The 17,337-nt window shown below is 31.6% G+C and overlaps 1 protein-coding gene across 7 annotated transcripts in view; it reads right to left on the bottom strand.

Moving 5' to 3' along the window:
* LOC140044677 (uncharacterized) overlaps window positions 1-17,337 on the bottom strand; it is a 51,254-nt gene that overhangs the window by 31,265 nt on the left and 2,652 nt on the right. For 5 of the 7 annotated variants that reach the window (XM_072089292.1, XM_072089290.1, XM_072089296.1 and 2 more), the window contains exons 2-3: window positions 14,418-14,581; window positions 367-860 (exon numbers count right to left, since the gene is read on the bottom strand). In XM_072089292.1, coding sequence (XP_071945393.1) covers window positions 367-860; window positions 14,418-14,520 — 597 coding nt within the window. In that variant the 5' untranslated portion in view covers window positions 14,521-14,581. Of the gene's footprint in view, window positions 1-366; window positions 861-5,951; window positions 5,973-12,430; window positions 12,830-14,417; window positions 14,582-17,337 lie in introns of those variants that run through there. The other 2 variants (XM_072089293.1, XM_072089295.1) reach the window with 2 other exon arrangements.

A 17,337-nucleotide genomic window follows, 5' to 3' on the forward strand; every position in this document is an offset into this window, starting at 1 on the left:
TCGTATTAATGTCAATATCTCGTAATGATGGTTAATGTAATAATAACATATACAGTACAGAAAGAAAATACTGCAACTTTTCCTATGCAGTAGCTTCGTAGATAGAACGTAGGCTACGTTGTTGGCTTTGTAGGTTACATTGGCTTCGTAAACTCAATAAACAACATTCAATGAGCTACGTTCTGAACTTCGTAGGGAGTTCGTAACCCAAATAAACAACCCTACCTACGATGTTCTTAGTGAAGTATGTTATTATGTTTTTGTAATAAGTGCAGCAAACTAATCCATTAGGGTAAAGGTGTACATGCTCGCCATTATACACAGAGACAACACAGAGTTCTTAAACTTAAATTTGTCAATGCTTACCTTAAGTCCCATATGTTCAGGTGTGTGGTCATTCGTTGGTGTGCTGAGAGCCGCGGCCTGGGCAGCCGTCGTCGGAAGCTTACTAAGTGACCTACTGGATGAGGCTCTGGTCCCCATACGTGGTGTGTTAGGTATCACATTGGGCCTAGCTTTTGTCTTTCCCCTTTCTCTCATTAATTTTTCCGGTTTAACAAATACGCCCTTCTTAGGCTCGCACTGAAAGTAGCGTACACCATTAACAGAACCGTCATTCTTCCCCACCGCTTCATCCAATACGCAACCGGCCCACTGACCAGTTGCAAATTTAGTCTCACCCAAAAACTGTATATATCCATGTTTATCACCTCCAACGACAACTCTTTCACCGATGATAAAACTGTCTCGAGATCCGGTACTATCACCGCTTTCAGAGTTAGTTCGTACTAATTTATCTGCGTACTTAGATGCGTCGCTTGCACGCATCCCAGCTGCTCTTGCAGATTGAGCCACGGCATCTATGGTAAACAGATACAAAAGTTATTTCTACAGTATGTTAAGGAATTCCAGTCAATTACAGACTTCTATTTAGGACTCATTACTCTAAAAGGGTCTTACGTGACAAGATTTTTTTATCTTCTAGTAATGATCCTATTATGGTTTCTTTATATTAAATCTATTTTATATCTTTTAACTACTTGTTAGTTATACTGAGCCATTGATGAAATAAATGTTGTTGAATTGAATTGAATTGAACCTCAATAAATAAATCTAAGAGAAGAACAACTCTTGTATAAAGCATATTGAATCATCTCATTTGCATTAATTTTTGTGATATAATATAGATAAAAGGATAAATAATGAGATAACTATTACACCAAGATAATAAAATAAAAACATAAGTTATCTGATTATAAGGTGTAGAATAATCTTTAGGGTCCACCATTATATTATCCTTAATAATATGAATATTTAATAAGATAAATGAATAAGTAATGTAAATTAATACTCATATCATAATCAATATTGGAAGGCATTGAACTATATAACAAGAAAATCCATGACAAGCATATTGGACTGAGGCATAATTATTCCTGTCCAGTACAGTGCACTGTACGGAAAAAATTGCATTTCAGTGAATACGGATACAACATGTGCGGTTGCAAGACAATCAATAAGAAATGAATACAGCAAGCATGCAGCCAATCTTGGTTTTTTCTTCTCCTCACGGTCAATGTTTTCTATTAATTAGAAATTTGTTATTTCCTCCTAAATTGGTTAAAGATGATGTAGTGTATTAAATGTTTCCGGTTGAAGTATACGAATGTTGAATATTTATATTGGAATATTAATAATATTATAATTACACAAACTATGGAGGCGTACGAAATATACAGTAGTGTTGGTAGTCTATGTTCACACTTAGTTATTTACCCACTACAGTACAGTAGTTGGCTTTGCGGACAAATTATCACTAAACTTTGGTGGGTGGGTAACTAACTTTCCTGGGTAATAACTAAAGCTGAACAGGCCTTATGAAAAATATCCCCACAAAGAAAGAAATAAATTGAAGAGAAATGATCATTGATTAATTTCCAGAGCGAATGGCCTTCTGTAACCTTAAATAAGCGACTCCCAAATGCGAGAACACACAATTTTTGTTTCTACTTTTAAAACCAAATTGGCCAAATCAAATGAAATCTGGGTTTTATACCTCCCTGATTAAATCATTCAAGTATGTAAGCTACCTGTATATATGTGTAGTAGCTTCTCCTCCCAATTTTAACTATCCAAAATAATTATAATACGTGATTGGCAATTATTGTAAGCTCTGTATATTCATTCAACTCATTGATACAATTGGCATGCAACCAATGAATACAAATGGGGACTAAAAACCGACAACATGCAAACAGACCACTATATACACATAGAGTGATAATATACAACATTATTTTGTATACTCAAATGGACATATTGTACACAATTTGTAATGTACAGTATAGACAATCAGACAATAACAACCTATACAATGTCATACACCCCACACTCTAACAATTATAGACTATGACGGTGCTGACTTCACGACGGTAGGTGGCGCTGCGTGATTGCTAGCGCGACCAAAAATGCTTTCAACCTGCCTGAGTGACTATAAGGTCACCAATGGTTTGGAATAGGCTTATTGAAGTAGTCATTTTAAAACTTAATAATTTTCAATAAAAACAAACTAAAATTTCCAAAAATCACTCAATATTTGTTTTTAATAATCTATTTATTCTTCAACTACAGATCAAGTTAAGATACATAATTTGATAGAAATACAGATCTTTACAGTTTATCAACATAGTAGCATTGAACGCATTTTTTGGTTGGCTAGCAATCATGCAGCGCCCGCTATCGTTGTGACGTCTCACCATTATACTCTATAGTACAGTCTATAATGGGTGAATATTGTCCTGGTGGATATTGTCCTGGTATTTTTGTCCAGGTGGTCATAGTCCAGGTGGTCATTGTCCTAGTGTACATTCAAACAGTAGAATAAAGTATAGTATTTAATACAAATTAACTATTAGGTTTAATTAATATAATTTATGTAAATAACATGCACGATAAAAAGGATTTTAAATCACATTTCTATTCTAATGTTTAACCCTAGGCTAATTTAACAACAATGCCTGTAAAATAAATGATATTTTTTTCTGCCAAGCTATTAACACTAATTTTGTCAGCTAGTAATAACTTACTAACCCAGGGAGATAAGCATTAATTAAGTACAGTACAGTCAACCTGTTTGAAATTCCCTAATAAAACATGATAGGATTAGCACAGAGGTTTTCTTCAAAAAGGCTAGCAATAAAATGACTAATACTGTAGTATTTTTGCAAGTGGATTTTAGATATAGCTTATGATGAGTCATGTGAAATAATGAGACATATATTAACCAGTCTACTGTTAAAATCCTACTGTACGTATTATGCTGCTAACAAATTTAATTTGTAACCATTTTAATTTAAATCAGCCTTACAAGTTACAGCACACAGTCCCTATTAAGGGGATACTTTTGGGATTCACGGAAAATTCCCCTTATAGTGGTGTATAGGACCTGGCCATAGTGTATTGCTTCTGATTCATTTTACACAAAATTCTCTGAATAGGATGTTCTAAGGGTGAGGTTCTACTGTATATGGAATTAAGTTGGGCGGAGGTCACTCAGTTGGGTGGGGTCATTCAGTCAAATTTGTCACACACATTTATACATCTGGTTGATTAGAAGCCTCTGTAACTTCAATTATTGTTTACAACCAGTATCTAAAATATTTCCACCTATCAATTATAGAAAGACACAAACAGATAAATCAGGAACAAAAATATTAATCATAAATTATGTTAATAAAACAATTTTGAATAACAAATTTTGATTTATATGTACAGTCCAAACTGTCCATATGTGAAGGTAATTCCTTTCACTGACAATGACATACTGTACCATGAATAACATTCTAATTTAATTCTTTAATTCTATTGAATATCATATCATTGCAATCACTAATACACTCCCATTCCTGATTAACAATGACCTTATAGTACAATAATATATATATATGATATATTAATTTTGATAGGCCTACGGATAATTAATAATTTTACTCGCAGTTTTAAAATTTGTATTGTATATTCTTTATTTTTTTTTTTTATGAATTTATGTGTATATATTTTTATATTAGATGGTTGTGCAATTTTGCTCGTTTTTGATATATATCTTTGTAAATTTGTAATTGTATATTCTTTATTTTTTTTTTAATGCATTTTGTATATATATATATATATATATATTTATATTGGATGTTTGTGTAAATCTTGCTCGTTTTTGATATATTTTTTATGTTTATGTTACTGGACGCAATTCAGTTTTGTACTGCCATGTCTTTGTTTTTAATAAACCAGAATAAATAAATAAATAAAAAGTAATATACCGTGCAATAGATAGAAAAATATGTTCTAATTTAACTCATTTGAATATCATATCAAGTATTTTCTCAAATTGAAGATTGTAATTTGATATTAATGCAAAAGATGCCAGCTTAGAAATTATATCAAAAAGGAGTAGCCTGAAGTAGATAATAGATCAATTACACATGATTTCCTTAAAATATGGTATGACTAAATTTGTACACTGATTTGATAACTAACTAATGGAATGATATTTACTACAGTAGGCCCCATTAGGCAACCTTAACAGTATATAGGTTTGGTGATCTCCAGTGGCCTGTGACAAAACAAATTGGAATAATTGGGAAAGCTATCACAACATAGATTTGCTTTTCAGACTTTCTACTCGTTTTTCTGGTGGAACTAGCCTTAATTAAAGCTCTCTGGGCTGATTTAAGTTTCTCGAACTTAAGTGCATTCTACTTTTTTTAATTCATTTTTGATATTACATAATGATGTATCTTATGAAAATAAAATTGAAATGAAGAATTGCTTTATACTTATATATTGTGCATTATTATATCTTTAATTGCAGTTTTACGTAAGATCCATTATTTAATAAATGTTTTAAAAAATTTAACAATAATTTTTTAATTTTATATAAACTACTTCTATAACAAGTATATAAACATATGTTACACAGCAATTAAATTTTCAAATAAGCATGTTAGACATTAACAAACTAAGGAAATAACAAGAATTATATAGGAGATAATCCAATAACATGAAAATACAGTCTTATTAGTAATTTAATATAGGAAATTAATTGAGATTAACACAATGTTATTTTATTACATCATGCAGTATACATTTCAACACAAACAACTTGTTTAACATTCTCAGAGATTTGTACGGCGAACGCCGTGCTATGAATGATTTGACGACTGTACTACAAAGAGCATATAGTGATTTCAATGATTTCTAATTTATTGAAAACTTTATTGCAATTTTATTTTATGAATGAAAATGTTCAGACAAACAGAATTTGGCACATAAAACAGCCTTAACTCTGCCAATTTCATATTATTGACAGCCACGACTCAACACAAATATTGGGAAATTATTACTCTGCATACTGAAAATGCAATCCAGTGAAAAGAAAGAATAAGTAATACTGAAGTCATATGGTTAGTGAGTCTTAAATAAACAGGAACTGAAATGCATGCCTACTTTCATGCAGTACTGTAGTATATATTTACATTGATTATACAATATGCGGTTTTTAATGTTGAATCATACATACAGTAACTGTATAGACTTTCACACTACATACTTATTATATATTTACTGTATAATAAATATCGAAAACAATGTATTATCTTCCTATTTTTCATGCGGTAAAAGTCAGGGGCGGATCCAAAGGGGGTGGGGTGGTAAATTCAGCCCGGGCCCCTACCCCTAAATTTTGCAAATTGTAGTGCAAAAGATAGGACATCAAATTGAGCCCAGTCCTTGATTTCACCATTTTTAGCCCTGCCCTCCCCCACCCCCCCTATTTCAATATCCTGGATCCGCCACTGCGATCAATACGCAATATATAGAGGATGTCTCTGGTTTTGTACAGTGATGATAACGACAGCAAACGGTTTCAAGGCATAGATACGTTTATCAATGCCTACCTTTAATGCGAGTGGCATGCAATAAACCTGGCCAGAATAAAGAGCAGTAATAAACATTATTAAGAAAAAATAACAGTACAGTATAGTGATATAATAAGAATAACTAACAATAACATTTAGGAAATTATGAATATGCATTGGTTGTGAAAGATAAGACTAAAAGTAAGAATTTAAATACAAATTGTTATTGTTTACAATATAGTGGGGAGGGGGGGGGGGGGTTGATGGGATCATTGGGGATCGATGATCGTTGGTGCCTTTCTAATATGTTGTTAAAAATATACTGTAGATACAAGGGACTAAAAAAAAAGACATTAATTGATTGCTGGCCGATTCTACATTGCTGAGTTTGGCCCACCTGAAATCAAATCTGTACATGACCTTGTTAAATGCTTTATTACACCATCAATTTTTTCAAACGATTCATTTTAATTAACAGAACCCAGAATATTGGAATATTAGAAGACAATTCCTTATGGAATCAATTCCTTATGGAATCAATTCCTGCTGTTAAGTCAAGTTTTAATGCAGGTAAACAGATTTGTAATAGACATACGTACATCCTTATAAGGAAAGACTCCGCAACTCAGTGGTTTAATGACATGAGTTCAATAGGTCAAAGGTCATATCATTACTTGCTAAACCGCCAATATGGGTAGGACATAAAATGCTGACTGTACAGTAATTTATACAGTCATGTCATACAAAACTAGTATAAAAAGGCTTGAAACTGAAAGAGCTATAGTAGCATCATGATATAGATCTACATATTAACAGACAAATGTATAGCAATTAATATCAATAAATGAATACAAAAAAAATGCTTATATCTGAAAATGGAATAATATGCTATAGTGTAACATAGACCTACTGTATAATCTTACAAAAAACCTTCATCAATCCTATGGTAAAACTTCAGTACTACCAACAACTTGGTTGGAAGAAAAATCAATAAAACAATATTTTATTGTCAACATAATTTTTCAAGGGCAATTACTAAATCCTGTTGTATCTAGCCAAAAAAAGGCCACCAGTAAAAACTATGGTTTTGTGCCTATAATTCGTTATCAACTCTGCTAGTTAGAAGGTCAAAGGTCAAATTTTGTGTAAGCTCTTAATGTATCCATAAGCATTCATAATGATAATCGTTCATCTATCGTATATCACAATATTACATAATGATTGCCATACAGAAAACATGATAAATATCACCTGAAAATAAATGGGTTACTCTAAACTCATTTTTAATAGCAACCAAAATATCAGTGATGTCATGATCATATTCCATTAAAAAAAATCAAATAAAAAAAAGGAATGTTCTTTCTTTCACATTAAACCCATATTCCATAATCTGTGCGTTCTGTTTTTTTTAAAACACTAGATCATACTGTATCATGCCTTTGCGCATACCTACAGATAGTACTATAGTGGAAAGGCTTAATCAACCAATTATTCAATAAATATTGATTATAAAATATCATGACTAAATAAACTGTTTAAAAATAAATTGATCACGGAAACAGAAAAATGATTTGATTAAAATCAGAAATTCACAAGTGAAATCTATATTTATCAAAGAGGTAATGATATTCACTTAAATATCTAAGCAGTTCAGAACATTTAACAATTATTAAATAACAATAACAGGTGAAGTCACAAAACAATAAATTTTCACGTCACAGAAATCAACAAACTTCAAACACCACACATGCTCTTCGAAAGATTCCTAAAGAAATTAAAAATATCATCAGAGAGAAGAATTTGAGGTTGATTTACGATAATGAATAAGCATTGCTTATAATAGCAGATAAGACAAATGTTAATTATCTATAGCGATGACAGTGAGAGCATCATACAATGTAACAAGATTTACCTCGTGGGGCTCGCTGTTCTTCTGGATGATGTCCTATGAAGCGGTCAAAGAGAGAAGATTATATCGGTTAAATACTTATTTTCAATTATAATATTATAATTTAAATAGCAATTATGAAGATAAATTTATTTCATTTTTATATAATTAGATGCTACAATTAAAATAACATAATCTCAAAGACAACAAAAATATGAAAACAAGTAAGTAACAAAAAATACAGTTTAAAATTCAACTTTTTCAATGAAACTTGTTTGCTATGTTTAACTTAAGACTAACAACAAAAACAGCAGTACAGAATATTTTTAGTTTGAATTTACAAAAAAATATATATTTGGTATGGAACGGCAAAGACGACAAATCTGCATGATTCAAAAAAGTTGCACAGACTTGGACTCAAATTTTATCTATGAATGAATGAACTATGTAGATTAAGAATGCTGCTCAGTTATCTTTAGTAAATTATACAGGCTCCATATGGCCAGACCCATGAGAGAATTATCTAGAATCAAAGAAAGGCGTACTTATATTAAACCTTATGTTGAGCATCTGTTGTGGATCTGTGGTATGTTGGTTGGTGCAGCAGGTAGTTTTCTGGCCTTATTGATCAAGAAGATGGAATACCACGATGTCTTCTCTGGTCATGTCATATGTGTACTTCACCCATAAATCGAAACCAAAAGCAAATGAAATGGTGTAATGGTCAAGGTGCCCATACTGTTGTATATTGGAGGTCTGGCAGGCCATATGCAAAGGAACATTTGTTTGGCAGTGACAATATAGTCAGTGAGATATGCCGGCTCTTTTCAATTTGATTTCATGTGGGACTGTACCCCCAATGTTTAATCTAGCTCATTTTTTAGAAATGCAGACATTTTTTAATCAAGCAGAAATAGATTGGCAGACATCCATATCTGAATGTGTTACGTTTCATATCATATCAACTGTTCCTATATTGGTGCCATGTTTGTTTTAACACCAAAATGGGCTGCCGGTTTATGTACGGTACAAACACCCTACACTGCAAAAATTAAATTTTTACTAACTGTAGGGCCTATAGCAGTTTGTTTTTCAACTTACAATATATTTTTGGTAAACGTTTACACTAATCTATTCAATATGAAAGCTTTTTTTTTTCTTTAAAATTCATACCATTTATAAAAACGTTTAAATATCACAGGCATGTTAATGGTTGTCATAGTTTGTATTCAAAACACATTTACATTTCAGACATGTATGTATTACTTTCATCTCATTTATTTAATGTTGCTGTTACAAAAATATGAAACATGATTTTCAAAAATATGCATTCTAGCTACCTACTTTATAAATGTCTGAATCTACAATATTAATAAGTTTGCTGTACACCATGTATAATATTTCTGAAAAGAACTGTTGAGCTCTAAACTAACTAAAAGTCCAGACAAATTTGTTATTCTTGGTGTGTTAAAATAGGGACCAAATTGCATGTTGAATATGATCAGATTCACCTGTGGCATTGTGATGATCTTTGATAGCGTCAACTGTGATTCCAGTCGTGGCGTAGTTTTTATAGACTTAAATGGAAAGTACTGTATGTGTTCATGATAGGTTTCATCATATTTTTGGTGCGCTTCATGGTCTACACATTGGTGACCCTTTGTTTTCACAAGCCACGTCATTTCTATTGAGTCTAATAGTCATTCTGTACATGGTCATATGTTTGTGAGTGTACAACTCGAGTGTACAACTCGACAGTTGTGATGTGCCATGAAAACGGAAGATCACAAAATATAATTGGGTGTAAACAGCTAGGATAGGAGTAGAACCTCCTAAATAGTTGATTTCAATGACCTTTGACCTGAACAATTACATCAATTCATGCTAGAATTTATATTTTTAAAAACACACGAGAACTTTGGGTTTTATTCTGATACAAAAACTAAACCTTGCATAACCAAGACTTGAACTCTAATTTAATCACGATGAGCACCACACTACAGTGCCATTTAATGAAAGAAACAATGGATATGATAGAATGATAGGAGTAGAACCTCCTGACTAGTTGATCTGAATGACCCTTGACCTGAACAATTACATCAATTCATGCTAGAATTGTGGGTTTAATTCAGATACAAAAACTAAACATTACATACAGGTAACCAGGACTTGAACTCTAAATTGAATCCAAGAAGCACGATGTTCACCACACTACAGTGCCGGTAACCATGCCCAACAAGGTAACACTGTGATTAATTAAATAGACAAAACCGATTCAAATGGAAAATTACTTCCATCATGCCGCGGCATAATAATAAGGTGGCATGCTTAAACCAAAAGTGCTCAGTGAAATATACTACATCTATCTAGCTATGTGCGGACAGGGTTATCGGTTTATAGTACCGTAGTATAGTATTAGTAAAGTGGCCAATGGAAGGTTTTTTTTAGTTCAACCGAGAAAACGTTTCACTCAGTGTTTTATGGGAGTTCAGGTCCTGCAATGCGCCGACAAATGGATGGGGAACATCAAATTACCCAGGCAATTTTTTTAACGCCTTCGATTTGTGTATTAACTATATTTATCAATAAATCTTAGTACTATTTCTTTTCTATAATAAACCTGTACTTTTCTATTAGTAATTTGTGAAATCAAGAATGAAACATACATTAAAAAATATAATTCATTTCCTAGTTTTCACTAAATTATGCTATGAATTGTAGTTTACATCTAAACAAATAAAAATATATCATCATGAGTAATGGAAGAAGGTTCTTTGACAATGACAAGACAACTTTTTTTTATTTTAAAAGTACATAGAACCTCTTCGGCACTCAAACTGTCCCCTTAATGGGGGGTTGCCTGAATAGGGGTTGGCTGTAGTGTTAAAACACATTATCAAATTATCATTAACAAATTATCCTTTATTTCATAGGAAAATTTCTCCATAATAGGGATGTCTCAAAGGCTTCTACTCCTGTACACAATATCTCCAAATTAGTCCTGCGAGTTTTACCATACTGTACAATACATACCAAATGTTTATATCTTCATTTTCACACCTTAATGCATTGAATATTATTACAATCAACTTTAACTTTAAACTATACATTATTCCAGGTCTTTTCAACAATAGGAAGTCGAGTTCGTTTATAGTTCCTGGTATTATCATATCAACCTGAGATTAAAAAACATTTGACCACTAAATCACTACTCCCACTCAATTGTTCGCTGTACACAAATCTGTACTGTACAACTATTGTTAGTATTACTATTCTAAAACATAATGATTACAAATAAAGATATCAATTTAAATAGAACATATATAAATTGTAAGTACAGTAATACAAATACGATTAATATTCCTGCATTTTATGTTCTTGAACAGATAGTGTGCCTCAATTCACCAGTAGTAATGACAATAATAACTATAGTAACAACAATTTTAAATGTATTTGTTTTTTATGATGTAGTATGTTTAAGCGGATATTAGCCCTTGATTGATGGCATTTGCAGCAATAAAGAAATTGAATTGAATTGTGAAAGATACTAAAGTTCTGTAGAATCACCTAAACTTAAAATATTGTACACAACAAAAACAGCACCATAACAATATAACAACCAATATGGTAATAGTTTAATATTTATATTTTAAAGTTAATAAAATTGGTGACTCATTTTATGCTGGCATTGACCTAATGTAGAGCTACAATAGTTTTGACTAGCTTTATTGTCAAGTAGTCATCATTTTTTATTTATTACATTTAGAAAATATATTTAGATATTTCATAAGTGCAGTTAATTTAAGCAGCTGGACATGTCATAATCTACACAGTAACAAAATTAGACAACGTAAATATCATACTGTACGAAGGTTAGGCACTTGTTGTTATGAAGAAAAACAATTCAATTCTTTATTAATACATCAAAACAAATTTGATAAAATTAACATCAAGAAGGTAAGCTGCAACAAAACAAACAACATCAGAACTTTCAAAAACAAATAATTATGTTTCCTAAAAAAGGCGGAGTCAACATGATAATAGGTAAAAATAATATCAAACAAGCCTCCCCAGTTCTTGATAAGGAGGGAAGCTAAGAATCTGACTAAGATTGACTATAAGCCAGTACACTACAGTATAACTAATAAATAGTGGTTCTGTACACTTTTATACTCCTGTGTGAAGCACATTTAACGCAAGCAGCAGTGTGGAAGAGACGCAGTTATGACTCAAAAGATCATTGAAAATAAAAATATTAAAACTGGCCTAGAGTATGTAAACAGTTCAATCATTAAATATGAAAACAAAGATAATTAAAGTTTTCAACTTTTCAGCATAACACAACATTGTTATAACGATAGCATTAGCAATCAATTGACTTCTACAATAATAATAATAGTTCATTCTTATTAATGTAGCGCTTACTGTATAAGCAAGCTCTCAATGCACTGCACACTATTACCCCAGTCATCATTTTTTATGGATCGAACACGTACAGAAACTCCTATAATGGTGCAGCTAGTATTAATCAGTGCAAAGTTGTCTTTCCACTTGCTAAAAAAATCTGATACAGTTACTGTAAAATGTGTTAATAAAAAAACAATAGTTTTACTAAATATAATTCATTTACCTCTACCACCATGCCTTTCTCTATGGAATGAAATTAGCGATTTTTGCCTAATCAGCATGTTGGTTGTTGTTTGTAGGCCGGCCTATCGTCTTCTATCATATTGACACTTGTTGGCCTTTTGCTTACTTCCTGCCTGTAATACTACTACGGCCTCAAACAAGCAGGTGTGTCATATCTTTCAACCAATCAGAAACGAGGATGATTGAATGATATAGTCATGTTAAACAGAACAATAGGAGTATGTTTTTTAACGATTTGAAATTCATAATTTTATGACAAATATTATTTAAAACAATAGAAATGGTACTGGTAGTAGCAATTTTTCATATCTTTCGATCAATCACGATTGAATGATAGTCATGTTTCAGAACAATAGCAGTATGTTTTTTAATGATTTGAAATTCATGAGTTTATTAAAAACAATAGAAATGCTACTTGTAGCAGTTTTATGGCTAGTGGAAATAGCTGTTTTTTAAAAGTTGAAAGTAGATCATTTGAGATAGTATTTTTAATGCTCAATCATAGCATGACTCCATGATCAAAGCAAAGAAGTTGTTTCAAGAGAGTATACTGTATAGCTCAAATCAATGAATGTTTAAACAAATAAAATCCTCAGATTCAACTTTAGTAGGTCTCTGTTTAGATAAAAAACAATTAAATTGTATTGGTTATGGTTTTGGTAAAGCCGTACTTCTTTACTGTATAATTTTTCTTAATGAAGATACAACAGAGGTAGAATGTGACAGTCAGAGACCATGTCTTCACTAAGGATACCAATTAAATGTTTAAAAGAACAGTAAAAGAATGATCTGTATTAGCCTGGAGTGGTTTCCAATCTCGATTACAAAGTGGTATCGTTTGATGATTCATCCAGAGGTAAAACAAACGTGAACCAGATACTAATAAGCGATGTTTGCTACAGACCGTTTGCACGAGGATTGCCGCGCATGACTGCCTCTGGGGAAAATCAGTATTTGGCTATTTAACTAGCCTTTTTAGGTTAAAAATAACAAATAAGAGAAAACAAGAATATTTTACAGTAACTTTGATAAATACTGTTTTCATAATAATTCAAAGTTGACAGAAGTACCTGTAACTTGTAAGTCAACAATAGCAAATGGTATTCTTCACGAATAAGAGAATTTCACTCTTCTCTATTTATGACTAATGAAATAAATGTTTGTTGAATATGAATTTGACTACATAACATTGTTTACTCCTTTACCCCATAAATAATAAGTGAATAAACTATAGAAAAAACTTAAGAATCTGTCGCATTCCATGTAAAATGATGATATACCCAGAAGCTAGTTCCAACAGCCACCAAATACACTACAAGGGTTACCAAGCAAACACATTCCAAATGTTGACAAGTGCTCTAAAATCAACTGTCATAGTGTCATATTTTTTTAATGCGTACAATAAATTGTTGTACAGTGTAGTTGACAACTGGCTTTTGATCTATAAAATATGTCTTGTCGGAATAAAAACACTTACTGCATTTCACAGGTTATAGAAAGGAAAAAAAAACACAAATTGTGACATTTAGTTTTGAGCATTAGTAGACATCAAGTGACATTGACATTTACAACAATTATTTTGAACCATTCTTTATACAACGCTATTGTATTCTTTATTTCAAACAAAGGACGTCATAATTAAAACAATTTTCTTCATGTACAAAAAGTAAATAAATACTGTACTGAAAGTTAATGTAGAATATGAAGAGAACAGAGCATGCCCAAACTTCAGACAACATTTTTGATCATAATAATCTTTTCTAATTTAATAATAGGGCCTGTCTAAATTAAACATCACATGTCTTTGACAACAAATCTTTTTAAAATTAGTAAAGAACATTTTCATAAAAAGATCACTGTATAATGAATTATTTTTTACATTTATTTTGAAATATTATCAAAACAGGACTAGTAGTACGGTATTGGTCATATGGTACTACTATGAATATTTGAAATAAAATACTTACCATCTACTCTGATTTGCGATACTGGCTTTCCTAATCCTGTTGTTTTCGGTTTCGCTATACGCGATGGCGGCTTCAAACCAGACGATCTACCGGTCGTAGCCATAATGATATTGATATTTTTCCTTCAGATCATAAAGACTTTTTCGAAAGATGCATTTTTTAATCTATTGAAAAATAAAAATGAATTAATGACAACACAATATAAAGTATGTTAATATCTATATTAAACATAATAAAAATAATTGGTAATTGAGGGTGCCCTACAGATGTTTGGTAAATCAGAAGTTTTACTGTACAGTAACTGGTCTTAATAGCTCTTCCTGCTATAAATCTAATCTACTAGTAGTCTACTTTTTTCCACCAACTACAGGAGATTTGTAAATCACTGTACTACATTTAAAGCAACCCCTTTTTTTCCCTGAAGTGTCCTTTTCAAACTAGAATCAGTCCAGCAGCAAAAGTGCTAGTAGGTATAGGTCTAAAACTTTTCTTGGTTTTTTATATGCTTGCACTTTCCCCTGCCCCTATTTGTAGAAAAACGAATCACCTTGGCTTAGTTAAAGTAGCTGTTTAGTTATGTACAGTAGTAGTTTGCCCAAATCTACTGTAGACCAGAGATACACAGTCTAAAAACGAAATGTGTGACAAACATAACAATTAGTTTGTTTCTTGTAAACACAAGTTCTTGAAATAAAATTAAAAGGAACCTTTTATGTCCAAACACAAACTAACCTCTGAATTAACAGTTTTTATTCATAATGAATGACAATGTACAAACTAGAACAACTACAGAATTTACAAAATAATCCAATAATATTACTACAATGAAATGGGATATTCTCAACATCCTTTTCCCCAGGAGATGCAACACAATACAAAACTCATACATTCCATTTCCAGAAATATGCATAGAAGATATATTTATTTCCTGCATTCATGATATAGGTCAGTGGATTGAGTAATTGTCCAGGTAAGTAGCCACAAAATGAAAATTTTGAATATAGTTCATTCTGATAATCTTATTCATTATTCAAAGGTACTTGTTAATTGAATTTGAACATTAATATCGCACAGTTAATCAATTGAATTTGGTGTTAACACCATTAATGTTTAATCCCACGAAATATCAAATGGCAAACTTGACATTTCTAGAAGCGTATTCATTTCGTTGTCAATTAGTGGTTGAAAAGATTACGATATATATGCAGATCACATATGTCGTCAATAACAATCATGGCTGGAGCACTCTTTTATTATCAATTCTTTATAAACTACTAATTTCAAAGTATTAAGCTCTGTCTACACTATCAAACTAGTTTGACAAAAAAAGTGTGAAGTGCCCAAATATATGGTATTGATATACAGTAGCAAAATATGGTAGTGATATGACCATGTCCATATTAATTATTATCATATGTGCACATCACATTTTTTGTCACATAAAGCTTGACAGAGCTTTACAGATTTTTCCAATTAGCTTTATTGAAACAACTTATCCAATCCTAATCTTTACAATATTGCCCTAACACTATAACTACGTTATTCATGTGATAGTAGGTTTTCATATAAATAGTGCACTGCATGTTTCGCTGACAAATCTCAATTACTGTCCATCATTATACTAATTAATGTTAATTAGCATGCTAAGTGTGTTGCACTGACTTGCTGGATCTAATTTCCACATTTAACCAGTTAATTGGAAATTGTCCACGACTGCTGATGGCAAAAAAACCAAAACAGGAATCTACTGAATAAATTTACCGCATATGACAGTAATTTCACACAAAAATTATCACTTTCAAGATCTGAATTTATTCCCCTTCCCACCTATTAATAATTATACTCGGTGATGATTATCCTAGAAATTAAAAAAAAATGTAATACATCCACCATTCAGTCAGAAGTTGCATACTGTAATGCAAGTCATAAATTCGAAAATCTCAAGCAAAACGTATACATCATCGCCGTGTTGGTCGTTTATTGTTTGTCATCCCTTAACTTAAATTACAACAAAAAACAAGACATCTAAAAAATAATGTATTGAGTACGGGTGTGTCGAAAGCGAAGACCTCGAAAGCGAAGATCGAAGACCGAAGACCTCGAAAGCGAAGACCCTACGAAATGGTAGTGTACACAAAATCCGACCAAAATCACACAAAATCGATGATAACACCTTGAATTTACAGGTTCTAAAAAAATATTTCGATTTTAATCGTTATGTTATCAAAAAACATGACTTTATATATGAACAAGCTCACTTGTTTTCGCCATGGAGTTAATATGTGATATGGATTTACGAACAAACACATCACGCTATTTGCAAGGCGACGGACGCACAAGAAGGACATCGCACAGAGCATTGAATTGAATGCAATATTAAGTCACTTGTTCCGATAACTTTGTAGCACACGTCGCCTACAATTTTAAACCATAGCCAATTGTATAAAAGTATAGAAATAAACTACAGTAAGTAAATTGTAAGAAGTAAAGGATGGCGATAGGCCTATTTAGGCTTATTTTAGAGCCTATAAGCCTATCCGTATCATATAGATTTTACACTTGTTTTTAAAAATGTTATACGCATGAATACAACTTGGAGATCCATTTTTTTTTTTGCATTTAAATATTATTATGTTGATGTATGTTTATTATCTATAATATTTGCCTATTGTCTAAATGTATGAATAAATACAATAATATATTTATTTTCCTTTAGTTATTCTGTATAGTATTTAAAACTTTTACATTTTCCCCATTGTAGTCAGTATTACTGATTTAATTATTCGCCAGTTCAAAAATGTTTTTTCTAGTGTATTCATAATGGACAAATAATATTATCAGTATCGGTTAGTGTGGTTGGTGAAGCGACAGTACTATGTAAAGAAAAAAAAAGTAAAAAGTAAAATAAATATTTCATTAA

Source organism: Antedon mediterranea, chromosome 3 (assembly GCF_964355755.1).
Source record: "Antedon mediterranea chromosome 3, ecAntMedi1.1, whole genome shotgun sequence".
Lineage (NCBI taxonomy): Eukaryota > Metazoa > Echinodermata > Crinoidea > Comatulida > Antedonidae > Antedon > Antedon mediterranea.